Source organism: Cricetulus griseus, chromosome 4, assembly GCF_003668045.3.
Source record: "Cricetulus griseus strain 17A/GY chromosome 4, alternate assembly CriGri-PICRH-1.0, whole genome shotgun sequence".
Classification (NCBI taxonomy): Eukaryota; Metazoa; Chordata; class Mammalia; order Rodentia; family Cricetidae; genus Cricetulus; species Cricetulus griseus.
The window spans coordinates 5,451,068-5,476,267 of record NC_048597.1 but is presented as its reverse complement, the minus strand read 5'-3'; the positions used below and the strand labels follow the sequence as shown (position 1 = coordinate 5,476,267).

General features: G+C 49.5%; 2 protein-coding genes across 3 annotated transcripts; one reads left to right on the top strand and one right to left on the bottom strand.

The window, feature by feature from the left end:
• The first annotated feature begins 413 nt into the window (after nt 1–413).
• Smim11a (small integral membrane protein 11A) lies at nt 414–8,960 on the top strand. Of its 2 annotated transcripts, none has more exons than XM_027415619.2 (4): nt 414–520; nt 4,651–4,759; nt 6,820–6,988; nt 8,768–8,960. In XM_027415619.2, exons 2-3 carry the CDS (start codon nt 4,748–4,750, stop codon nt 6,973–6,975), a joined length of 168 nt encoding a protein of 55 aa, XP_027271420.1. In that variant the 5' UTR covers nt 414–520; nt 4,651–4,747; the 3' UTR covers nt 6,976–6,988; nt 8,768–8,960. The 2 variants fall into 2 exon arrangements, with proteins under 2 accessions (XP_027271420.1, XP_027271421.1); XM_027415620.2 differs by lacking the exon at nt 8,768–8,960 and adding an exon at nt 8,460–8,744.
• Nucleotides 8,961–21,529: 12,569 nt separating this feature from the next.
• Nucleotides 21,530–22,285, bottom strand: Fam243a (family with sequence similarity 243 member A). The gene has a single exon (XM_027415617.2). The coding sequence runs from the start codon at nt 22,283–22,285 to the stop codon at nt 21,530–21,532; it is 756 nt and encodes a 251-aa protein (XP_027271418.1).
• Nucleotides 22,286–25,200: the final 2,915 nt, after the last annotated feature.

Here is a 25,200-nt window from a genome sequence, read left to right as displayed (position 1 = left end):
TTCCGGGACAAGTGGTTCCGAGAGAATCTGGGAACCTAATGCAGACACAGCCTTCAGTTATCCCGAAGGACGACGCATCCATGCTGTCCCAAGGGAGGAATGAACGCTCAGGCTGGAGGGAAACAGGAATAAAAACAAACTGGGGACCCGCCGTCCTCAGCTGCGGAGACTTGGGAGTCGACATCCCGAGAAAGCAGCCCAGGATGAAGATGCGCGAGGACCCCGGGCAGCATCACACCGGTGGACCACCCTCGGGGTCCGATTCGGGTTTCTGCAACAGCCTCATTACCCCGCACGGCTTGCCTGATGCCCTAAGGAGACCCAGGCGCCTTGACCCCTGAGGGGATCCAGCTGCGCAGCGGACTGCAGCCTAGACCCATTGCGCCTGCGCATCAAGCGGTCAGGACGGCGCTTGCGTACAGAGGGAGCGGTGCATTTCGGGACTTGTAGTTTTCCCGACGGGATTGTGGGAGTCGTGGTTTGTCAGCACCCGGCCAAGAGGCTCCCTCCGCCTTGAGTTGTAAGTGTGTGATTGACACTTTGGGGCGCTGGGGAACCCTCGGCCACCCGTGTTTGTGCTTCTCCCCGCATGACGCTTGCTGGCCGCGGTCACACAGCGCTCGGGAACCCTAAGATTCTGGTCGCCTTGCTCTGGGGACGAAGGGAGGGAGAGGTGATAACTTCGGGCCCTCTGTTTTGCCCCTTAGCGGAGCGAGGGTTGCACCTCGAGTGTGTTGGGATCAGGGCCCGACTGGAGACCCCGTTACCCAGGAAGAGCAAAGCCACGCTAGATCCTGCGGCTTGCACAGGAGCCCGGGTGTGCAGTGGTGTGAGGTGTGCATTGCAGCGAGCAGCGAGCCGCGAGCAGCGAGCGTCGCCCTGGCCCTGGTCTCTCGGAGGACCCCAGAGTACTGGGATTTAGAGTCTGGGCTGCCCGGATGGGCGATCCAGAGTTCCTGAAAACCCAGGCCTGTGAGTTAGGGGGCTAAGTGAGGCCCAAGCACCTGAACCTACCCGCACTCAACTGTGAAGTCGGGTGAGGAAGGAATTAAAGCGGAAGGGGTCGAGACTGGGAGTGGTAACAGTTTCAGAGAGCTCCCACGGCTGCTCAGGGGAGAGCCGCTGAAGTGAGTGGGCTGCATGCTCAGATAGGTGCACCCTTGGCTTCCTTAGGCCTGCCAAGGAGCAAAGGGAGCTCGTGACCAATATATCGCCCGTGTTGTTTTAATTGGCCTCATCAAAATGAGTGCATACCTCTTTTGTACCTAGGAAGGGGGAAAACTGGCAAAGAGGAGAAAAGATATTTTTCAATAAAGATCAAAACTACTAGCAGTTTTCTCTAAACCATTTTGGTATTGTTGAGGGTTAAGCTAAACCTGTGTGGGTCCCTGTGTTTCATTTATTTTAATGCCCTCCAGCTGTCCCGACTTTGGTGGTTTCTTCTCATCCCTCCTAGGCCAGCTGCCTTTTGTTTCTGGGCGGGATCAGGAGTACATGGTATCAGAGCAAACTGCTCACTGTTCCGTTTAGCTTTCCGGGATGTCTCATTTGCAGAAGGCTTGCGCGCTGCGGTGAAAATGTCTGCTTTGGCGCGTGTAATTTAAAGCAGAGGGTGGAAGCCAGCCGGGCTGGCCTCGGTCCTTTTCCCTCTTCTATGCACCCCAACCACTGTATTACAGATCTCCTTTTTCGTTCACTCCCTCCTCCTCTCCTCTCTTCTTCTTCTTTGGCAGCATCCCCTGTATCTGAGACCGGGAGAGCTACACCCACCTCCCAAATCCTAGGACTAGAGTCATGCACTGCACCTGGCTTATGAGTTACTTGGGGTTGAACCTAGAGCTGTGTGCACATCAGGCCAGCACACCTGACCTCCTAGAGGGAGAGACAGAGGCTGAGCCATACCAACCCTCTGTTTCCTTCTGAGAGCCCTTACCTTTTAACCCTATCTATTTACCTTCAGATTCTGTGACATCAATTCCAGAGTGGGAGACTCACTCTTTGGACCCTAATATTACAAGTAAGAGGCTCAGGAGGTTAACAGCTTTCTTGGGTCATGTGCCCAGCCGGTAGTCCACCTGGAGTAGAGTCCTGACCTCCTCCTCCTTGCCCTTATTCTTTATACCACACCTGGCTGTCCTGTGCTGACTACATGGTACTGCTTGTTATCTGGCAGGCCATTAGCAGAGGAGAGAGATTATCAAAGCAGTAATACTTGACATTGATCTAGTGTTTTCTGTGTTATTCATTGTTCTTAGTGATGACCGACCAACTTCTGAAGGAGAATTTACTGATGAAGGAGGTTTTGAGAGGCCCTGTACCTGACCAAGGTCACATTGCTCCTAAATGCAATATGTTTGCCAGACTTCCAGACCCCTGGGGATTATTTTCATTTATTTACTCTTGTAAGCTTCTTGGGCTTATTTGCTTTCCTTGGCCTAAGCCTGTGCATATCAATTCACAAAGGTAATCTGTAGGGAAACAGTGAAATCACTATTATATGTATACAACTCAATTAAGAAAGAATTATGAAAATAAAATGGAAAAAGAACCTAAATATTTTGTTTTAATAAGCAGCACAGCTGATCCCTAAAACTCCTAGAGATTCAAAGAATAAATTCTGGCAGCAGGTTGTAGCATGCAGAGAGCCCATGCTTTCGTTGTAGGTCAGACTCTGCGGCTGCTGAGAGGGGAATGCGTGTAAGTAGTGGACACCTTCAACCCTGCTATCACAGTTAAACAGTGCTGTGAATTAAGCTCTGATTGATTTATCTGACTTTGCACAAGCCAAGGGGAAAACTTGGTTATCCAGTGCCAATGGCTAGCTGGTTTTCAAGTTCTATAACCTTGAATAGGTGGCGCCCTGAATTGTATATATTAGACACTTTTGTAATTGAAGTTTTTTTCTAAACCATCTCCCATGAGGTTTGCCTAAGGAAGCCTGTTAGGAAGGACTGTGAAGTTTTCTTGTTGCCTTTCTAATTCTGATTGTAAGTTCATGTGAATACAAGTCCCCCTGCCCCATGATTTTGAAGCTCTCTGCCTGTGTCCAGGTGGCTTGCTGAGGCTAGAACTCCCTATCTGACAGACTGACTGTATGGTAGGCAAGGGAAGAGAACCCTGAGAGTCTGCTTGGCTTGAGCTACACACACACTGCTTTCCCAATAAATCTAGCTGGGATCCCCCCACCCTGCATGCACACCTCTCTTTACACAGAGACTATGGACACCCCAAACTCTAGCTCCCTAGCAACCCTCAGTAACTCCTGTTTGGTGGCCAAATGTATCCTGAAACTAGGGAACATGTCCAGGTCCAACACATGCTGGTTTGGGGTACATGCCCAGTAAGGCAAACTGTGACCTCAAAATGAACTTTTGGGAGGGATCCCTGTTTGTCCTCTTTTGGCTGTGCCTAATTGAGAGCATATACAAATGCATCATGGGAAAGTGTTTAACAAGAGCCTGCAAAGCCCAAGCTTATCAATTTGAACCAAAAGAACACCCAGACCTCATCCCTAGCCCCCAGCTCCCACCCCTCCTGCAACCACAAAAGGAAGCCATGGATGACGGTGTGACCAGTTGCTCTTCTCCACTCCAGCTCAAATAGCCCATTGGCCTCTCGCTAGAGTATCTGGCCTATACTACATTTATGCTTCCAGATAAAATTCCTCATCACTTTTCTATCTGTGTTCTTTCTAATAAGATGCCAAGAGCCTTAAGATACCTGTTTGGGACAGAGACCTCCGGAACCAGATGGGTTCAAATTCTGGTCACACACAGAAGAGTCTGCGTGGGTTACTTAGATCTCATTTCTTCCCCCTATAAGTAAAGGATTTAACATATAAACTGGTTGACCTTAAGTCATCTAAGTACATTAGCACTGACGGCACAGTAGAGCCAGCTGCCAATGCCATGCTATAAAGTCAAGTCCAGAAATAGTAGGGACCATCTGGCTGACACAGTGCTCGGGCTCTTGATCGGATCTCAAGTGTTCTGGCTGTGTGGCAGGTGTCATATTCTAAGATAACAGACACACAGCCCTGGGGAACGGCCGTTCTCTAGCTCTCTCTGCACAGTCACTTGCTTTAGGTCTCTCTTTCTCTTTAGAAGGATTTTCATGTGCAAATTAGCTGTTCTTTAGGGACAGTTCTTTGCTCTCTTTTATTCTTTCCCTCCAGATATCCAGATAATTTTTTTTGGGGGGGGAGGGTCAAGACAGGGTTTCTCTGTATAGGTTTGTAGACCAGGCTGGCCTCAAACTTGCAGAGATCCACCTGCCTCTGCCTCCCAAATGCTGGGATTAAAGGCGTGTACCACCACCCAGCTTTTTTTTTTTTCCCAGATAATTTTGTTAAAGCCAGGATGAGCACAGAATACTCAGAAGGACTTTCATCCCTAAACTCCCTTGACTTTGAGTCAGGAGGTGGGAGGGGACATTTGTGGGTGTGGGTGTCAGGTGCACAGAGGAATGGGATGGAGCAGATGTCTCAGGAGCAGCTCTGTGCAGGGGGCCGTGGAGAACCACCAGGGAGATTTCTCCATCACCTCAGCAGCACTTGCTCTCTGCTCACATGACTGTCTCTGTCAAAGACAGGGTTCCCTAAAGTAGTCTGCTCTACATTGACCTGTTTCTTTTTCTCTCTCCTTTTCCCAGGTCAGAACTTCCAGCTCCTCGGACCTGGCTTCCAGCTGCTTCTCATGCTGTGTCTTCGGGTTGCATTGGTCTGAAGTGAACTCACAGCCGGCCAGCCATGAACTGGAAGGTGAGACTAGTTTTAAAATTTATAGTTTGTTTTTTGTTTGGTTGTCCATGTATGTCAGTCACACTAGTGGAACACCTGGGTTGATTAGCTGGGGTTTATTTTTCTTAATAGCTCATGGGGTCTGGAAGTTCCAGCCTTGCAATGGACCACTGGTGGGATGACAGATGACATGGGCAGAGAATAGAAGTAGGTAACTCCTGGGACCAGTAAGCAGGTGGAGTAAGAGACTAGAGTCACACAGCCCCTCTGCAGACATACTTCCCGTGACCTGGAGACCTCCCCCTAAGGCCTCTTCCTGAAGGTTCACTGTACTTCACAGTAGCACAGCCCCCAGGGAACAAGCCTTTAACACGTGATACAAGCCATAGCGTTCATGACTGAAAAATAAAATTAACAGTAACAGTGCTGTATCAGATTTAATGTTAATTAAATCTGTTCCTCAACAGTTTCATGTACGTATATAATGCACTCACTCCCCTCTTTTCAATCCAGTCGGCTTCCCTCCTTCCAAGTCTGTTTGTCATACCCATGTCTTTTTCTTGTTTTGTGGCTTACTGAGTGTAACCAGGGATGTCTGTCACCAGGGGTTTGGAGCCTAGTGGGAGTGAAGCATTTTTTTTAAATAAACAAAATGTAATCACATTTAATATTTTGAGTTAAAACTTGTAAATTTGCGTTTGTCCTCCAGACTTCTGGAGGGGTGCTTGGCCTGTCTTTGTGTGGGCCTCCTCTAACTTGATACCTATTTCACCTTTCTTTCGAAAGCAGGCCTTCAGAGCGTCACTCAGCATTTCACATTTTAGTTTCTCTAATATAGATGTAATGGGTGAACGTTTGTGCCTCTCAGACATGTATGTTGCATTTCTGAGGCTGGCACAATGGTATTTAGAGGTGGAGCCTGTGGGAGGTGATTGTGTTGTAAGGGTGGGACCCTCGTGAATGGGACTAGGGCCTGTGGTGGCCGATCTCCGTTGTCAGCTTGGGAGACAGGCCTCTAGCTTGCCTGTGGGGATTATCTTGAGTAGTTTGTTGTGGTGGGAAGATGCGCTCACTGCCTGCTGGCGCTACCATTCCCTGAGCTGGGTCCTGGACTTGAGCCGACTACAAGCGTTCATTGTTCTCTGCTTCCTGGTTATGGATACAGTGTGAGCAGCCCCCTCAGGCTCCTGCTGTCCTGACTCACTTACCGTGACGGTCTGTGCCCTGGAACTGTGAACCACAATAAGCCCTTCCTTAGTTTGCTTTTGTCAGGGTATTTGTCATAGCATCAGACAAGTAACTAAAACAGTGAGTGCCCTTATAAAACAGACCCCTCTTTCTGCTGTGTGAGGATACTAGAAGTCTGTAGCACATCCCGGAGGAGGCCCCCACTAGCATATGACCATGCTGTACTTAATGTCAAAACTGCAGCTTCCAGGGATCCATTTATAACTGTGAGTGTACAGCATTGCCACATCAACCTCCTTCAGTTCACCAGGCTGTTCTAGGCTGGCTGAGACCGGCTCAATCTGAACAAGATTGTCTTATCTCGATGAATATACCTGGCAGTCAGTCCTACCAAGATGCAGCCCATGTCACAGCCCATAGTTCTCTATGACACAAGCAAGGGCAAGAACATGTTATCTCTACAGTAAGTTAGAAAATAAGCTGAAAAGGAAATACAACTAATGGACACAGGCTAAGTGGTCTTAGTATTTATTTGGTTTTTATAGGCACTAAAGAGGCAAGAATTTCCAGACTGAGGCTAGTCTGGTCTAAGCAACTCCTCCAATCTCAGATGACTTTAGGTTGTATGAAGTTGTCAGTTAAGCTAACAAGGATACCAGTGTGGCCCAAGCACTTAGCTTCTATTTGAAACATTGTAGCTAAGCTAAGTCACCAATGTGATGAAAGCTCCCACCCCCTCTGTTTGAAACATTGTAGCTAAACTAGCTAAAACGCCACTGTGACCCAATCACCTAGCCTCTGTTTGAAACATTGTAGTTGCTCAGTAACATTTGCGGAGTCTGAGGCCCACCAGTGACTGCCAGAGCAATCAGCATGTGTCTTTCTCCCTTGAGGTTCTTGAACACGTGCCCCTGCTGCTGTATATCTTGGCAGCAAAAACCCTGATCCTCTGCCTGGCCTTTGCGGGTGTGAAAATGTACCAAAGGAAAAGCCTGGAAGCCAAACTGCAAGCCGATAAGAAGCAGCGATCAGAGAAGAAAGAGAACTGAAGAAACATCAGAGGTACTGGTCTTTGTAAACCAAACCGTCCAGAGGGCTACAGTGCCCAACAAGGATGTGGTGTCCTGAGATCTCTGTATCGTTGGTCTGAGGGGCTGCAAGAGAGTGCATGGACCCCACAGCCAGAGCACAAAGTCTGACCCTCTACCCCACTGCTGACATTCACACACAGAGCATCAGTCCTCTGTTCCAAGTTTGTTGTGCTCCTTAGTGTGTGTGTGTGTGTGTGTGTGTGTGTGTGTGTGTGTGTGTGTGTGTGACTTACCAGTTGCAGACTTGTGCTCTGAGAAGCCCAGTTACTAAAAACCGCAAGCAGTGATGCATGAATCTGCTAACATGCCTAGCGGAGTAGCAGATGGAGAGTCACAGGTCCTAGGAATCCTGTTAACTTTCAGGATGAGGTCTGACTCCCTGGTGGCAAATAATCTCTTCCCATTTGGTACACAATCTGGCCTTACCTCATTTGTCCCCGTCTCCAGTCCACTTCTGTCCACTTCCACAGTGGGGACTCATGCCCCAGTGTTCTAACAGCTTCTCCCCAGGCATGGGGCCTGCTCATTGCTGAAGCTGGTGCCTCTCAGTGTGCCTGGGATGGGGTGGGAGGGCTCTGGAGCATGCTAGGATGTCTCAGGACTCAAGGCTCCTGGAGGCTGTTCTTAAGGAGACTCCAGGCTCCTTAAGACATATATCATGACTCTTCTGCACGGATCTGTTTCTTCACTTACCAAGCTGGACTCTGGGCCTCTCAATTCAAATATGGTGAGCAAGGATTCTAGATTCTAGATTACAGTTCCAGAATCCAGCTGCAGAGCAGAATTTCCTACATGACTGCATGGATGCTGTGTTGCTTGCTGAGAAAACAGCTTCCCAGGCTCCCATCCCAGGAAGGGCACAATGTCCCCCGTTCAGTCTGGGCAGTCGTTCTTTGAAAACCCACCAGGGGATTCTTAGTCTGCTCTGCTCCAGGTCTCTATGGGAACCAGCTTCACAGCACTGCCTACCTGACACCATGTTTCAGAAAGTAGGTGTCTCCCCGGGCTGTTGGGAGTAAAGCAGGAGAGACTGGGTCACCAAGCAGTGATTTGGGGCTGGGCATTTTACTACATATTTCCTGACAACTCTCTGAGGTGACATCAGACTGAAAGAACAGTGGAGAGCAGAACGGGGAATTGAGCTGCGTACTCACCCACAATCTGAGTCATCTCCCAACTATACAAATGAGACCAGAGGAGCACTACAGTCCCGTCGCTGGACTCCTGAGCCTGCCACCACACTTGGGTCCTCAGGCTTTGGCAGGCAGAAGAAGCTACCGTGTGGAATCTTGCCATTCAAAAACTGTCTTAGTGATAGAAACTCAAAAATAGCCAGGAGGAGCTTGGCCTTGGCGATAGTTGGAGGAGAGGGGGTGATCAGCAATTTAAAACGCTGAGGGCACTCAGAGTTAGTTGCAATGTTGGTTGGATTTATGTTGCAGGCAGAGCCATGATCCCAGTTAGCTGAGAGGATGGAAAAATGAGCTGTGATGTCAGCGCCCGCCCGTTTTGTCCACTTCTCCATTGAGCCAGTGCCAAAGCCTGGTGTGCACACCTTCATGTAGAGCTGGCGGGTAGATGGCCTCTCTCAGGCTTGTCTGGAGCCTGCTTTAAAGACAAGACTCTTCAGAGAGAAAGGAAACCGTGTTGTCCAAAGGCACTGAATGCCCATGCATTGATGCTGTCCATGCAAAGCACCACGGCTGTATCTAGCACCTCCTTCACTGCTGTGGTCTCCCTTCCTTTCTAGATCTTTCTATTTAAATGTCAGCTTGGGTGGACTCCAGCAGAGAAGAGAGAAGACAGACCTAGTGGCTGCCGGATGCCAGCGGACGCTCTTCCTGCTGAGACCTTTAACTTCAATGATTAACAGTGTGAATGTTTCTACGTTTTCAGAAGAACCAGCATTTTGTTACTGAAATAAAATACATTTCTAAAAAAGGCTTCGTGCATTCACTTCCTCCCTCCCTCTCCCCCCCCTCCACTATAAGTTATGAGAGGACTCAAGCCCTCTTTTCCCTGGCACATGCTGGTTGTGGAGCTGAAATAGCAAATCTTGGAGGGGGGGGTGCCCGCATGCCCAGGTCAAGGGTGACACTGGTCCTCAGCAATGGCAGCATCAGTAGACGCCTCAGCCAGCTTGTTTCCGGTCACCACCATGCTCCTTCAGGTGCAGCTTGTTTCCATGGTGACTGTGTGTACCATCAGAGAAGCTGTGTGCTTGTCTATGGCAGAACCATGAGAGCTGGACCCTGTGCTCATGAAACATCTGAGATGGTTTCTATGGTGAGGGCTAGCAGTGTGAGAGCTACGTAGTACCCCAGCTCAGTCTAGAAAGAGCTGCTTCATGGAGGCACAGTGGCTCGCACCCCTAGGCCTAGAATTGTGAGGCTGAAGTAAGACAACTGCCAATGGTTAGAGGCTAGCCTGTGCTACATTGTGACTTCTTGACGAGTCTGAGAGGAGACAACGGAGAGCTCCTTCACTCAGCACCTAACAGACTGGGGTCTCAGTTCTCTCACCTCTAGGCACCCAAGTGGGTGGAGGGTAAGGAAACAGGAACCAGCCCTGGTGTGCTGGGAAGTACTGGCTCTCACTGCTGATGGCCATGTAGAAAGTTTGCAGGAGTGTGTGACATTCTCCACTCTAGCCCACCAGCATAGAACACGAACAGTAAGGATATTGTATTTTTTTTTTAATTTTTACTATGATTGCTGGATGGTCCTAGCCACTGTAGAAACCAGGAAAGAATTCAAAGCATCGGATGGCCCTCAGTTCACAGGGGCAGATGTCAAACAGCAAAGGGGTATGTTCCCTGAGATTCCGCCTCAGCCCACACTGCGGGAGGCTGCTCCAACCTTTGCCTGGGAGCCACCTCTTCTCTGACCGATCCCACTCTGGCCTGGGGCTATCCCAGGGCATAGATGAGCAGAGTTAGACTTTCAGGTTCTGTGGCTGTGCCTGTGTGGCTGTGCCGAGATGGAGCTCACACCCTGGACCGCAGGCATCTTCACGCCTCAGTCGTTGCCTCCCTGTGCCTGCCAGGTGGACCCACTCCGTTTTAAAAGTCTATCAGCTACTCACTCTGAAGAGTTAGGACATAACCAGCTCCCAGCATGCCTGACCTGGCTCAGGGACCTGGATACCACCTCCCACTCACCAGTCTACACACCTCCTACATTCAGGACAGAGGTCCCGGCTTTAACCGGAGAGTCTAAGTCTGCCTGACCAGCAGGTATTTATTTGAAATTCACCTTCCTGGTATTCACCTTACCCTTTGTCTTTGCAGAACCCATAGCTGTCTTCTTGGAACATTCCATAGATGACCCAGGGTTGGGCTTAACCACTGACCACACCCTAATTTTTCTGTGAACATAGTTTCTGTTGTTTTCTTTTACCCCTCCCCACACACACACTCACACCTCTGCCCTCTTCTGCCACCAGAGGGTAATGATCAATCACTCATTACTCACGTTGATCTTATTGGATTGGTAAATGACACCTGGGGATCCGTAGCTCTATTTTAAATAGTTGGTTTGGAAGCAGTGGCTGGAAGTTGGTAGGCAAACAGGATGGTGCAGCCCACAGCCAGAAGACCTATTGGGACCTCAGCCAGCAGCTGGGGCATAACTGAGAAGACACAGTTAGAAAATAGACAGCCATCCCTGGGGCGGCTCTAAGACTCCCAAAGAACACTAAGGGAAACCCTTGTTCTCCTGTGAGACATCCTTGGTGTTCCCCGAGAAATCCCTGTTCACCTCACATGCATCCCTCATCTGCCTTCTTGGCTAAGCTGGCAAAGAGAAGCAAAAAGGAGGAGAGACTGTTGGCGAAGGGAATGGAAGGGAAACAAGTCGACCAGGCCAGAGAACACCTCATCTCCCCATGTCATACAGTGCAGTCAGTGGCCACCAGCTCCACATCATGGAGCCATGTGATGACGTGTCCCTTACGGTGACCTTAGGAAAAAAAAAAAAGGTTAAGTAGCTTCATTCACACCCTCTGGTTTAGGAGGCAGAGATGGAGCCCTGGCTGTGGTAAAGTTCCATGGAGGGAAACAGTTATTCAACAGCTGGTTCCTAAGGATTCCCGCGTGCCTAGCCTTCACGGTACTGTCTCACCCTGGCTTCACTGTGTTGGTGTTCCAGAGTTTTGCTCAGCACAGGGTTTGTGCCCAGCTTCAGCACACAGTGATGGGAGGTGTTCAGACATGACACTGGGGAGCCCACTCTCTGCTTCCAGAAATATGTAAATGGTCGAGGCAGGTCAGGCTGTCTCCTGCCATGACAGGTACCAGCCTTTCTTTTGGTTTTTCTTTTTGTTTTTCAAGACAGGGTTTCTCTGTGTAGCTTTGGAGCCTATCCTAGCACTCCCTCTGGAGACCAGGCTGGCCTCGAACTCACAGAGATCTGCCTGCCTCTGCCTCCCGAGTGCTGGCATTAAAGGCGTGCACCTCCAACGCTGGGCAGGGGGAGCAGCCTTTTTATGAGAGCTTGCTCATGGCTCTAGCTGTGGAAGAAGTGTGGAACTCCCAGGTCCATGTGGCTTCAGGACCTAGAGGAGAGGTGTGGGAAGTCCATTGCTTGAAACTTCCTCCCCCATCCCCAGGGTCTATAGTCTCTTCCTTTAGTGGGACCTCTTTAAACCCTTTTATTGCCATTCTGTTACCTGGACATATATATAGAGAGAGAGAGATAATTATTTTGTGATCTGAGAGCTAATATTAGTTACTAAGGTTGGAATGAATACATTTTCCAGTCGCCAACCACCAAGGAAATTGGAGTACTTGGCACATTGCAGCTAATTAAATGACTGATATAGCTTCTGGGTTTGTTGTTTGTCGATAAATTCTGACACATGGAAAGCTATAAGCATATCCATCCATATTTCTACTGTAGCATACTCATGACTTTTGTTCTGACGTGTTTTGACCAAAGACAGGAGCTTAATCAAAAAACTGGCATCCCGTCTTTTTAACACTGGGTGAGCTGTACACTAGGACATGCGTGTGCTCTGCCTGGGTGAGCTGTACACTAAGACATGCATGTGCTCTGCCTGGGTGAGCTGTACACTACTGCATGCGTGTACTCTGCCTGGGTGAGCTGTACACTAGTGCATGCGTGTGCTCTGCCTGGGTGAGCTGTACACTAGTGCATGCGTGTGCTCTGCCTGGGTGAGCTGTACACTAGTGCATGCGTGTGCTCTGCCTGGGTGAGCTGTACACTAGTGCATGCGTGTGCTCTGCCTGGGTGAGCTGTACACTAGTGCATGCGTGTGCTCTGCCTGGGTGAGCTGTACACTAGGACATGCGTGTGCTCTGCCTGGGTGAGCTGTACACTAGTGCATGCGTGTACTCTGCCTGGGTGAGCTGTACACTAGTGCATGCGTGTGCTCTGCCTGGGTGAGCTGTACACTAGTGCATGCGTGTGCTCTGCCTGGGTGAGCTGTACACTAGTGCATGCGTGTGCTCTGCCTGGGTGAGCTGTACACTAGTGCATGTGTGTGCTCTGCCTGGGTGAGCTGTACACTAGGACATGCGTGTGCTCTGCCTGGGTGAGCTGTACACTAGTGCATGCGTGTACTCTGCCTGGGTGAGCTGTACACTAGTGCATGCGTGTGCTCTGCCTGGGTGAGCTGTACACTAGTGCATGCGTGTGCTCTGCCTGGGTGAGCTGTACACTAGTGCATGCGTGTGCTCTGCCTGGGTGAGCTGTACACTAGTGCATGCGTGTGCTCTGCCTGGGTGAGCTGTACACTAGGACATGCGTGTGCTCTGCCTGGGTGAGCTGTACACTAGGACATGCGTGTGCTCTGCCTGGGTGAGCTGTACACTAGTGCATGTGTGTGCTCTGCCTGGGTGAGCTGTACACTAGGACATGCGTGTGCTCTGCCTGGGTGAGCTGTACACTAGTGCATGCGTGTACTCTGCCTGGGTGAGCTGTACACTAGGACATACGTGTGCTCTGCCTGGGTGAGCTGTACACTAGTGCATGTGTGTACTCTGCCTGGGTGAGCTGTACACTAGGACATGCGTGTACTCTGCCTGGGCGTTCCTCCCTTAGCCCTCCCCCTCCTCCTCTTGACTCCTCCGGATGGATGCTCTGCAGTGATGCCCAGCACAGGCCCCGCCTCCCAGCTCTCATTCACAAACTTACACCTTGCTTATTCTGGGGGCTGCTCCATCACCAAATCCAAACTTCCTAGAGCTTGTTTTTCATGTGAACCCATTGTCAAGCACACAGAAGGCACTGGAATATTTGATAACCGTGTAACTGATAATATAAAAGAAAGGGAGCAGGGAGCTTGGCCAAGACCATACCTGCCTACCCCAATCCATCTTCCCCCTTCTCCCTCGGCATAATCCAGGAGTTTTTGTGTTTTACTTGTTTTTTTGTTTGTTTGTTTGTTTGTTTGTTTTTCCCCAAGACAGGATTTCTTTGCATAGCCCTGGCTGTCCTGGAACTTGCTCTGTAGACCAGGCTGGCCTCAGACTCAGAGATTGGCCTGCCTCTGCCTTCCAAGTACTGGAATTAAAGCCACCGTTGCCTGGCTAATAATCCTAAATTGTTTTTTAAGATTTGTGATTTATGTATATGGGGTTTTGTCTATGTGTATGTCTACACCAGAAGATGGATCAGACAGCTGTAGCTGCCACATAGGTGCTGGGAATTAAACTTAGGACCTCGGAAGAGCAGCCAGTGCTCTTAACTGCTGAGCTGTCTCTCCAGTCCCCAGTCCTGAGTTTTACACAGCCACAGTGCTACCAACATAAAGACTCATTTCCCAGCTTCCCTGGGACCCAGTCTGGCCAATCAAGTTTGCACATATTAGGACTCCCTGAGCAGTTCATTTAAAGGGATGAGATGGGGGACTAGTGAGCTGTTCCGGGGCCTAAGAGCACTGGCTGCTCTTTCAGAGGACTCAGGCTCGATTTGCAGCACCCACATGGTGGCTTGCGTCTATGAGACCAGTCCCAGGGGATCCAATGCCCTCTTGCCTCTGTGTATACCAGGCACCCCCATGGAGCATACATATCAGTGTAGATAAAACACACACACACACACACACACACACACACACACACACACACACACACACACACGAGAATTTATTTCCTTAAAGGCTGACATAAGGGCTGAAGAGCTGACTTGTAAGAGTGCTTGCTACACAAGCATGAGAACCCTAGTTCAAATACTCATCACCCACATAAAAGGCCAAGCATAGCCAGGGGCTCCTATGTCAGAGTTTGGGGCAGGGGTGATCGCCCAGACTTGCTGGCTGCCATATTAGTTGTAGTTTCAGTGAGACACCGTACCTCAGAGGAGCAGACAGAGAGCGACAGAGCAAGTCATCCAGGGTCCTCCTTGCCCTGTGCATGTGCAGGAGTGTGCATCTGCACACACACACGTGTGTACACATACCACGCTCACACCCACGCTCACACAGGAGTGGATGAGATGGGCTGCCGAGGGAGCTCAACTGTGAAGCGTGCCCCGCCCCCAGCACTGCCAACGGTAAATGAAAGCCGTGGGACGAGCTGTGTCCTCCTTTCTCCTTTGCCTGCTGGGATGCTAGCTAGTGTAATGGCTTGTTCTTCAGCCATTTTGAACTATGAGGTAACTTTGAGGCTAAGGTAATGGAGGTGTGACAGGGTCCATGCAGGTGTCATGGCAGGCAGGGAAAAAAAAAGTCTGCAAAGAAATGAAAATGAAAATGGAAGTTCAGCCTGACTTAACCTGGATCAAACTTGGGGAGTCTGCTGCCAGGCGGTTTACTGCCAGCATATTTAAACACAATAGAATTTGGGGAAAGGTTTCCAGGCAACAAGCATGCCCATTCCAGCTGCACAATAAAGTTTAAGAAGTGACCACATGGAACTCCTTTGCAAAGTATGTGTGGCCATGAAGACAGGGTCTATAGTGTAAGGCCTAGGATCTGGTGCCCTCCCTGACAGAAACAGTGTAGAGGTCAGCAGGCTATGAAGTGCCTGTGAGGTCCCGCTAAGGAAGGGCTCTAAGGTCTGGGGAGGAAGAGTCTGGGTGAACATCCTGGGAGGTGTGGGTGAGGTCTGCAGGCATGGTATCTCCTCCATTGAAGAGACTACCCTGTGTATTTAGCATTCCTGGTTTCCCTTGTGATCTGTGGATAAAAAGACCTTTGTGTTCCCAACACAGCTAGGACACTGGGTCCTGGTGCCTGGGGGCCATCATGTGCCCTGGACAGCCCCCTTGGCACTTCTTACTTTGAGGGAGGAGAGGATGCACCTGACAGTCTGGTGACATCTCTGTGGGTTCCTGGCCCAACCTAAGGTGTTCAGGGCCATGGAGAGATGGGCACAGGGGCCTCCTGGCAGGAAGACCTGGATTTTGGTTTCTCATCGTCCCATCACTGGCAGTGTAAGTGTCTAGGTGTCAGTCACCAACCCAGCCATGTCTGTGTTTATAAATGAGCCCAGAGGCCATTGTCCTGGATATAATGGTTGTCTGAACCCAGCAAACAATGTGGAAAGAAGAGCAGCCATGCGCCAAAAGAAAACCACACACACATGGGTGAAGTACACACCGCGTGTGTGACTGTCCCCTGGGTTAGGTCTCTAGAGCCAATAGGCAAAGATTCCATTTGCATGTGATGTTGCTTACTTTTCTCACATGGGGACAAAATGCCTGGCAGGAGGGACTCTAAAGGGGGAAGGATGTACATGGACTCAGGTATAGTCCAAGTAGGACATGGTCCTGGTAGGTGCTGGTAGGACAGCTGCCATTTGGTGGCAGGAGCTTGCAGAAATGGCTGCTGAAGGAAGGAAGGAAGGAGGGACTGGAGGCAGGGCAGGACAGGGATGTAGCCCATGTAGCCCTCAAAGTATCCCCTCCCATGACCCCCTTTGCTTGTTAGACCCATGTAGTAACCCATGTTGTAGGCATCATTGGTTGGGTCCATCTGACCTGTCCAGTCCATACCTGACGGGAGGAGGAGTGGATTGAGGAAAGAAATGGACAAGAGACAAGAGATAGAGTCCAGAGGGCACCCAGTAAATACTGGGATTAGCCCCAAGTTTATTATTCAAAGCTCTTGTATACCTCAGCCAAAAGGGGGAAAGGCAAAAGACTTTCTTACCAAGGTACAAAGAACAGCAAGTGTAATTACCTTCCCAATACCCAAAACATCTAGTAACCACACCCCAAACCAAATATAATGTGGTCAAGGCAAGACACTCAATAGTCACACTTTAGGCCAAACATTCTGTGTATTTAACCTTGGAGGAGCAGTAATGGGCTCCAATTCTGACCTTAAGTCATAATGAAATGGAGCCGCTTTTATGGGCCCTGACAGACACACATTTCCCAAACAGTGCCACCAGCTGGAGATCAGATATCAAAACACATAGGATACCCGAGGTGGGGTGGTTCATATCTAAACTATCACATTTATCCACACTGGTTCTAAGAAAGCACCATGTTCTAGTCCACCATCTTTCTGGGCATCTCCTCTGGTCCAGGGAAGACAGGTGGGGTCCAGGTGGGGCAATGGTTGTTGGAAGCAAAAAGGCCAGAGAGAGTGGGGGCTGCCCATCAGCCCCCCTCAGAAGAGACTACACCACCAACCCCACAAATGCCACTTCAGGGATGTCTCTGCACTCATGTGGCTCAGCCCTGTACTGGTGTGTGCACTTGTGTGTCCACTGGCATGTACATCGGTCTATGTGCTGGAGTGTGTGTTGGTGTATGAGACAGAGTGTGTGTTGGTGTGTGTGTTGGCGTATGAGCTGGTGTGTGTGCTGGTGAGTGTGTTGGTGTATGAGCTGGTGTGTGTGTTGTGTGTGTGCTGGTGAGTGTGTTGGTGTGTGTGCTGGTGTGTGTGTTGGTGTGTGTGCTGGTGTGTGTGTTGGTATTGTGCTGGTGTGTGTGCTGGTATTGTGCTGGTGTGTGTGCTGGTATGTGTGTGCTGGCATGTGTGTTGGTGTATTGAGCTGGTTGTGTGTTGGTGTATGAGTTGGCGTGTGCACTGGTGTATGTGTTGGTGTGTGTGTTGGTGTGTGCTGGTATGTGTGTTGGTGTGTGAGCTGGAGTGTGTGTTGGTGTGTGTGTTGGTGAGTGTGTTGGTGTGTGAGCTGGAGTGTGTGTTGGTGAGTGTGTTGGTGTGTGAGCTGGCGTGTGTGTTGGTGTGTGCTGGTATGTGTGTTGGTGTGTGAGCTGGCATGTGTGTTGGTGTGTGCTGGTGTGTGTGTTGGTGTGTGAGCTGGCGTGTGTGTTGGTGTGTGTGCTGGTGAGTGTGTTGGTGTGTGAGCTGGCGTGTGTGTTGGTGTGTGCTGGTGTGTGTGTTGGTGTGTGAGCTGGCGTGTGTGTTGGTGTGTGCTGGTATGTGTGTTGGTGTGTGAGCTGGCATGTGTGTTGGTGTGTGTGTTGGTGTGTGTGTTGGTGTGTGAGCTGGCGTGTGTGTTGGTGTGTGTGCTGGTGAGTGTGTTGGTATGTGAGCTGGCGTGTGTGTTGGTGTGTGCTGGTGTGTGTGTTGGTGTGTGAGCTGGCGTGTGTGTTGGTGTGTGAGCTGGCATGTGTGTTGGTGTGTGCTGGTGTGTGTGTTGGTGTGTGCTGGTGTGTGTGTTGGTGTATGAGCTGGCGTGTGTGTTGGTGTGTGCTGGTGTGTGTGTTGGTGTGTGAGCTGGCATGTGTGTTGGTGTGTGGTGTGTGTGTTGGTGTGTGAGCTGGCGTGTGTGTTGGTGTGTGTGCTGGCGTGTGTGTTGGTGTGTGTGCTGGCATGTGTGTTGGTGTGTGTGCTGGTGAGTGTGTTGTTGTATGAGCTGGCGTGTGTCCTGGAGTGTGGCGCTGTACACTATTACCTTCACTGGGCTCTTTCCAGAGAGGCTCTGGGCTGTGTTCTCTAGCCTCGCTGTCCCATCTCCACAAGGACAAACTTGTGACTGCCATAGCCTACTGCAGATGGTCATAAATGCCAGGGAACCAAGTTTGCTCCTCAAATAGCAGCAAGGGAATGAAGTGGAAGACATTAGGTTAACTGTGCTCATTTGCTTTGACCTCAGCCATGACACCAGTGTCATTTTGAGCTCTCAGGGCTAGGTATATGTGGTGGTTTTGGCATGCATGACTCCATTTTAAGGTCCTCAACCCATTTTCCTGATGAGTTGATTGGGACTCAGGAAAGCAAAGCAGCTTACGATTCCCACAGGGAATCAAAGGGCTCAAGATTCCCACAGGGACCCTGGTTCCCAAGGTCGGTGTATGCTCTGGTTTTCTGCTTTAGTTCCTGTGTGTATCATAAAAACACATTTCACAATTGTGAATCTGGGGTTGCATAACCAAACTTCACATTAAGGTGCCCCATCCAGGGCACTGGTTATGTTGAACTCTCTTTTGCTCACTCTTCTAATCATTAAACAGAGCTCAAAGCAAGGACCAAGCCTACCGTATCGAATTGTTTCACTTCTAGATGAGAAACATTCCTACTTGCTAAGCTTGGCCATCTAATACCCAACGGATATGCAATTGTTTATTGTTTGTTTGTTTGTATTTATTTTGTACTGCAAACTCATGTGGCTTTATAATGTATCCTCAATTTTGTGTCGAAATACATTTTCGTTGTGATGATCCTGGGTGGCGCCTGTGTTGATTTCCTTATAGGATGTAAATGAGGGAATGAACCAAGTGAAGCATGGTGGTTGTGAGAGCACAAGGTTGTCCTTATGACCTGACTATGTTAGGGACTTTGCTCACTGCTCAGCTTCCTTGTCTATCAAAGGGAAGAGTAACAGTAACTGCCTGGCAGGTTGTCTCAGACATTAAATGTGATATGGTAAATGAGGCATTGTGGGTAGTGACGTGGTAAATGAGGCATTGTGGGTAGTGACGTAGTAAATGAGGCAGGGTAATAGTGCCTCAACTGTGAACTGTATTTTAATCTTAGCTCTGTGCACAGCAGTAGCTCACACAGCTGCTCTGAGCCACAGGTTTCTACATCTGTAAAATGTAGACAGTTATCCCTACATTGCAGCCATTGTGATGCTGAAGTGGATTGATAGTAACCAGCTCATTGAGTTATACACGCAACCAGTGACAGGAGGGTTGACATCAGAGGTCAAGGCTCCTACCCTGAAGCTCTCACCCGTCTCCTGCTATTTCCTGCACTTTCTCACCCTAGAACTCTGAGTAGTATGAGATCAATATAATCAAATGGCAGCCCTACTTATAGCCCCAAACTCAGGTGTGTTACACTTGTGTCTACAAAGAGACAGCTGAAGAGACCAAGGAGGCCTAAATACTCATCATGCTAGCTGCTCTTGAGGAATTTAACCCTCAAAGCACATGTGGAGTAGAGAACAGGCCAAGCGAATGTGCTACACAGAGTTGGCTGGGCAGCTTAATTGTCAGAGAAATGCCGTGTTTTAAGAAGCAGAAGAAGGTACCATTGATGGCTTCACAGCAGTGGTTGCCCAAAGAAGCATTCAGGTACTGGTTCCTAGAGCCTGTGCCTTCTGATATGGAAAAGAGTCCTTGCATGTGTGGTCCGGTTAAGGACATCAGGCTGTGAAGAGAATGTCAAATGGGCTCTAAATACAAAGATGGGAGATTTGACCCAGAAGAGAAGAAAGTGATGAGGCAACTAGCCAAGGGGCAGGAGAGCCACCAGGAGCTGTCAGAAGCACGTGACAGTCTTCCCTGGAGCCAGAGCAGTGTGACCATGCTATTCATAGTGCCATTCAGATCAGGGGCCTGATGTCTGCCTCCCTATGCCCAGAACAGGAAAGAATAAATTGCTGCTTCCAGCCACCAAATTTGCAGTCATTTGTTATATAGCAGTCACCAGAAGCACAGTGTAAAAGTTGGATCTGCAACTGGTGGGACTTTGCAGGTCCAAGTGGTTGGCAGTTTGAGGTGTGACACCCCTTGGATAAGATGTATCTCAAGACCCCCTTTCCCCCAACTTGTTAACTTGAAAAGACCACTGAATGCACCACGTATGACTGAAGAGCACTGGACACCTCTTTCCATCCCACAAACTGTCTCTCTGAATAGCACAGGAAGGTTCTAGAAAGAATAAAGCCAAGCCAAGAACATGAAGCACCCAGCATCAGACAAGAACCGGTTTCACAGCTTTGTCTGAAGTTAAGTCTGCTGGGAGTCGGTGGGAAGTCTCATAAGCTGCTATTTTTTTAACAGACTGTCTCTAAAGGCATTTTTCTTTTTTTTAGGGTCGGCAGCCCCCTTTGCTTCGCCCCGTGGCTTTCTGTATTCTCCCACTCTCGTCATTATTTCATGCACCGCAGAGTGATTACTGCTGCTATAAAGTTATCGCTTGAGCAAACACAAGGAAGAATGAACTTTGTGGTGGGTGTCACAGGGGCCAGGCTTTTTCTGTAACACACATGCAACCACCCATCATTCCGGCCTCCAGCAGGCACCAAGTCTGAATAGGGTGTGGTACCAACTGCAGATGCTCAGCTCAGAGTCCTCAGATAAACCACGGCAGCCTTGGGCCCTCCTGACAGGATTCTTGCAGGTTGGGTATATGGGTTCCATAGCCACCCCCCATGCCACCTACGTAGCTAAGACATGTTGGACCGTGTGATGTCTCCCTGGCTCCTTCTGTAGACCACCCACTTGCTCAACTTGCTTTGGACGTATGGTGGGGTTTGACCTGCGCAGAGACTGCTCAGGCACCACCACCTCATAGAGGAATGGCTTCTAGTTGGCTGTCTGATAGGGGATGCTCTTCTGTATATATGTTTCTCTTTATTGTTAATGAATAAAGCACTGTTGGCCAATAGGGAATCAATAGGAGAGACTAAGAGAGGCAGAGGATTCTGAGAAATGTAGGTAGTGTCAGTCACCATGTAGGATGGGAGAGGAGTCTGGAGTCTTTCTCCAGTAAGAGAAGACCACGTGGAAATACATTATTAGAAACGGGTTAATAATTTAGACAGAGCTAGCCAATAAGAAGCCATAGCCAGTGGCCAACAGTTCCATAATTAACATAGCATCTGTGTGATCATGTGGGGCTGAAGTGGAGGCAGGGCCTGGCTGAGCCAGAAACGTTCACATTACAGCCGTCTCATCATGTCTCTTGCTCATGGCAAACTGGATCCTCCTGCATTATTTTGGCTAAAGATTATTGGCTTAGTACTTAATTTTGAGTGTTTTTATTTTTTACATAACTCTGCACTTGGTTCTCTTTTTTCTTAGACTTAAATTTTGACCATACATCCATCCTTTAACCCTGCTCTTTAGCCACTACAGTCCTCTCAGCTAGAGTGTCCCCTCCTCCCGTGAACACAGTCCTTAAGGGAGCCATCACAAGATAAAAGCTGAGACCTCATAACCATCAACAAGCTTTAATGGAACCTCTGGCAGCCACAGGACTTTGGCAGCATCCCAGGAACCTCTCCATCCAGGCAGCATTCCTGTGAGTCGCTCCTGAAGTGTGTGTGGTGGCAAGAGCCAGAGTTCAGCTCCACAGTTAGCCATGAGGACCACAGGGCTCATGGATTCATGGAGGAGATACCCTAAGAAAATTTCCCGAGATAGTAGTTTTCCCACCTCCGCACTTTGTTGGTGAGGGCCTTCCACTTGCTCAGGCTGACCTTTTCAATCCCTTTGCTGATTAAGTCGCTGAAAAGTATGTACTGGTAAGTGTAGACATCATCAGCAGACTGCAGACAGAATTCTTTCCTGTTGTTGATGATAAACCATTTCATAGACGACCAGGCCGAATCTAAGGGGTTCAGGTAGTTATACAGGGAGGGCAGAGAGATTAGTTCATGGCCGTAGGACTTGGCCACTCCTGGGGAACACACGATGCTTGTTAAATTGATGCTTGTTGGGACATAGGCCTGGGCCTCCCCCTCCATGTCTGCCTTGGGCTTCGTCTCATCTTGCTGCCTTTGCCCTTTGACCACGATGGCGCACTTCCCGTAGGCCTTCTTTATGACGTCGCAGAACTCAAAGAAGAGGCTGTCTTCCTGTTTGATACATAGGTCATCTCTTAAGAACATCCGGTATTTCCAAGGCACCCACCCCTGGCTGCCTCCAGCATGCAGAATACACCAGGTGGGGCTGTGCATGTAATAGCTGTCGCTGAAATCTTCCCCGGTGACAAGAGTCTCTGGGATCTCAGTTTCCCCAAAATACACAGTCTTATACCCATCGTACTGCAGTGTCCTCAGAGTGTTCAGATACTGCAGGCACTGTTTCCTCCTGACGCTGTCAAACTGCGTTCGGATAACAATGCTCTTCAGGAGAGAGTTTGTCAAGCGAGCCATGGGGCTCCCCAAGTGGCTTACATCTCCCCATCTGGGGAGTTCTGGAAGGAGAAGGGCGATGACCCCATAAAAGGCTTTGTCCACAGCTATGCCAGATGCAAAGCATCGTGGATGATGACCTCATAAAGGGCTTTCCCACAGCTGTAGCTACACTTCACATGCAAAGCATCCCGAGCCGCGTGCTCAGAACACCCTTGTCTATGGACAAGGGCGCCCAGCATCACTCTGGAATAGACTTCTTATGGTGGTCAAGTTTCTGGCTCCTCTCCATTTGGGTTATCATGTGCCTCCATCCCTTCCAAAGGTATTTACTGGTTTGCACCGTGTGTCAGGGGATAGCATGATGTGTCCAGGGAGGCCCGGAATGTGAGTGTTGTGTGTCTGTGGACATGGGAAAATCATGCCACCTGCCTGCCTACCTTTACAGCTGTTTTCCTGGGTGGCAAACAAGCTGCCTGCCTGTTCCTCTCAGGGGCTGCCAAAATTTGAGCTGATTTAGTACATTATCTGAAAAGCAGTGAATGTGTGACAGCTTTTTAAGACAAGGTCTTGCTGTGTAACCCTAAGTGGCCCTGTATTTGGCCCAGGCTGGCTTTTACTTTTAGCAATCCTCCTGCCTCAGCCGTTTAAATTCTGGGATCATAAATGTGCATACACACTCAGCAGCCCTTTAGTTCTGTACTTGGGGATTATGACTGTTTGCCTCACTTTCTCTCTGCCTTTTTACTTTAATTTCCTTTGTTTTTTCTTGTCCTTCAATCAAAGCCGACAGTTGTTGATAAATGTGCTAATTGGTTCTCCAGATGACAGTGTGGGCAACATGACTTGTCTGGTCATTTGCTTCTGTGTCAACTGAATGGGAACTTCTTCCCTGACCAGGGTCCGCCAGGGTTGTTTTGGGACTCGGTTAAACCCAGGCTGTCACCATAGCCAAGTTCAGATGAAATGTGGTTTTCAGACATGCCACTCCCCCCCCCCCCGCCCCACAGAGACCACAGCAGCAGGGTTTGTAGATGTCTTGTGGCCATTTTCTCTGGAGACATCTCTTTAGCAGTGGAAAACTCTTTTCAATCAAATTTGAATTAGATCCCAACCATGTGAGCAGAGTACTCTGGGTGGCCCGATGGTCCCCCATTCGAAACCTCCACTCATTTCCTCTCCCACCTGAAGGGACCCAACAGGCTGCGACGGCAATGCAGAATCTATTGAGCGCAACAGTGTTGATTTTGACAAAATGTCCTGTTTCCCTCCTTAGAAGTTATGGACGTGAGAACTTGTTAGGAGTGAGGGAGAAAGTCCAGGATGTGTTTTGTGTGTGTGCAGGTTTGCACATTTGATAATGAGCTGTAGCTTATCCAGGCCCACAGCCACACCCCCTACAAGGCACCTTACAGGTTTCCTAACCAAGAGCCTCTTCTGATGACAGACTGGATGACACCTGCCCTTGCCTGGCTCCCTCAGTGGCGCTATCCTATCCCTTGAAGGTCTGGCTTTCAACAATCAGTTGAAACTTATACCTCAGTAGACAGTCCTGCCTGTGTCTGTTTGACTGACCGACTGACTGACTTCTGGACACTCCCAGTCTCCCCAGATGTGCTCTTGGGGTGATAACTTCCAGTGAGAAGTAGCTCGGCCATGCAGGCTCAGCTGCTCCTGACTAGAAACATAGTTTTTGAGCACGTTAGTACTGGGAGTGGCTCTGTCCCCTTTACCTACTATCGATCAATCAATTCCCTGTGGCCCATGTTATGGAAATAAACACCATCACCCCATTTACAAAGCAAACAGAGGCCAAGTGCCCTCCCTTCTCTCCTCAACTGAGAGAAGACTCCTCGGTCACTTCTTTTTCTACTGAGGTCTCTGCTTCAGTTCCCTCTTGAGTTCCGACCCTGACTTTCCTCAGTGACTGACTGTGAACTGGAAAAGTGGAAGCTAAAAGAGACCCTTTCCTCCCCCAAGTTGCATTGGTCATGGTGTTTATCATACTAACAGAAAGCAAACTAGGGCAGACGGAATAGAAACACCAGAGGGCTTCAAAATCTGATGGATTTACCCTGAGTTTCTGTTGGCTGTGTGACAGTACAAAAATCTCTTAGCTTCTCTGGCCTCAGCTTCCCGGAACCTCCTTTGTGGTGTCTGTGAGAGGGCGATCAAGGCTGGTGTGTGTAAATGCACCAGCACTGTGTAAGGTCCTTCAAAGCAGATCCCCTCCCTTAAAGGTTTAATGGTTGCCAGAATAGACTTAATGGCCCATGTGTTAGGTATCCCCCTAGGAGCACCCCTGCCAACATCTCTGGGCTTAGACTAACAACATACTCCATCATGGCCCACTGTGGGGTCCGAGGTGTCTGTGTTGCACTTTGTGTGCTTTGTGTCCCCCCACAGACTCACAGTTTGTAAATTTTGTCCCTAGATGATGGCACATTTTTGGACATGGTGTAAAAATGGGGGTTGAGCATAATTGGAGGAAGTAAGTCCAGGAGGTGTGCCTCTGAAGGTTATACCTGGTCCCCAGGTCTCTCTCTCTCTCTCTCTCTCTCTCTCTCTCTCTCTCTCTCTCTCTCTCTCTCTCTCTCTCTGCATCCTTCTGCCATGAGGGGGAGATGAGCCGGCATAGGCTCCAGCAATAGGGCAGGGGGTGAGGGTGGGCATCACAGGCTCATGCCACCACAGTGCTCTGTCCAAGTGCTTAGAAGTGAGCGACTCTGGCCAAACCCTCTGCAACTGGGTCCCAAGCTAATCTTTTCTCCCCAAATTTACTCCTTCCAGGTGTCTTTCTCACGGCTGTACAGAACTAAGCAGGATGGCCTGTGTCCTCTAAGTCCTTGTAAACCTTGGGCTTCTTTCTTGGGGTTCTGAGAGTGTCCAGCCTTTGTCCTGCCCCTCTGGGGACAGGTCAGCTTTACCCATGACAG

Excerpts from the sequence above, each read along its gene's own strand:
- Fam243a (XM_027415617.2), bottom strand. The coding sequence starts at position 22,285 with ATGGCTCGCTTGACAAACTCTCTCCTGAAGAGCATTGTTATCCGAACG.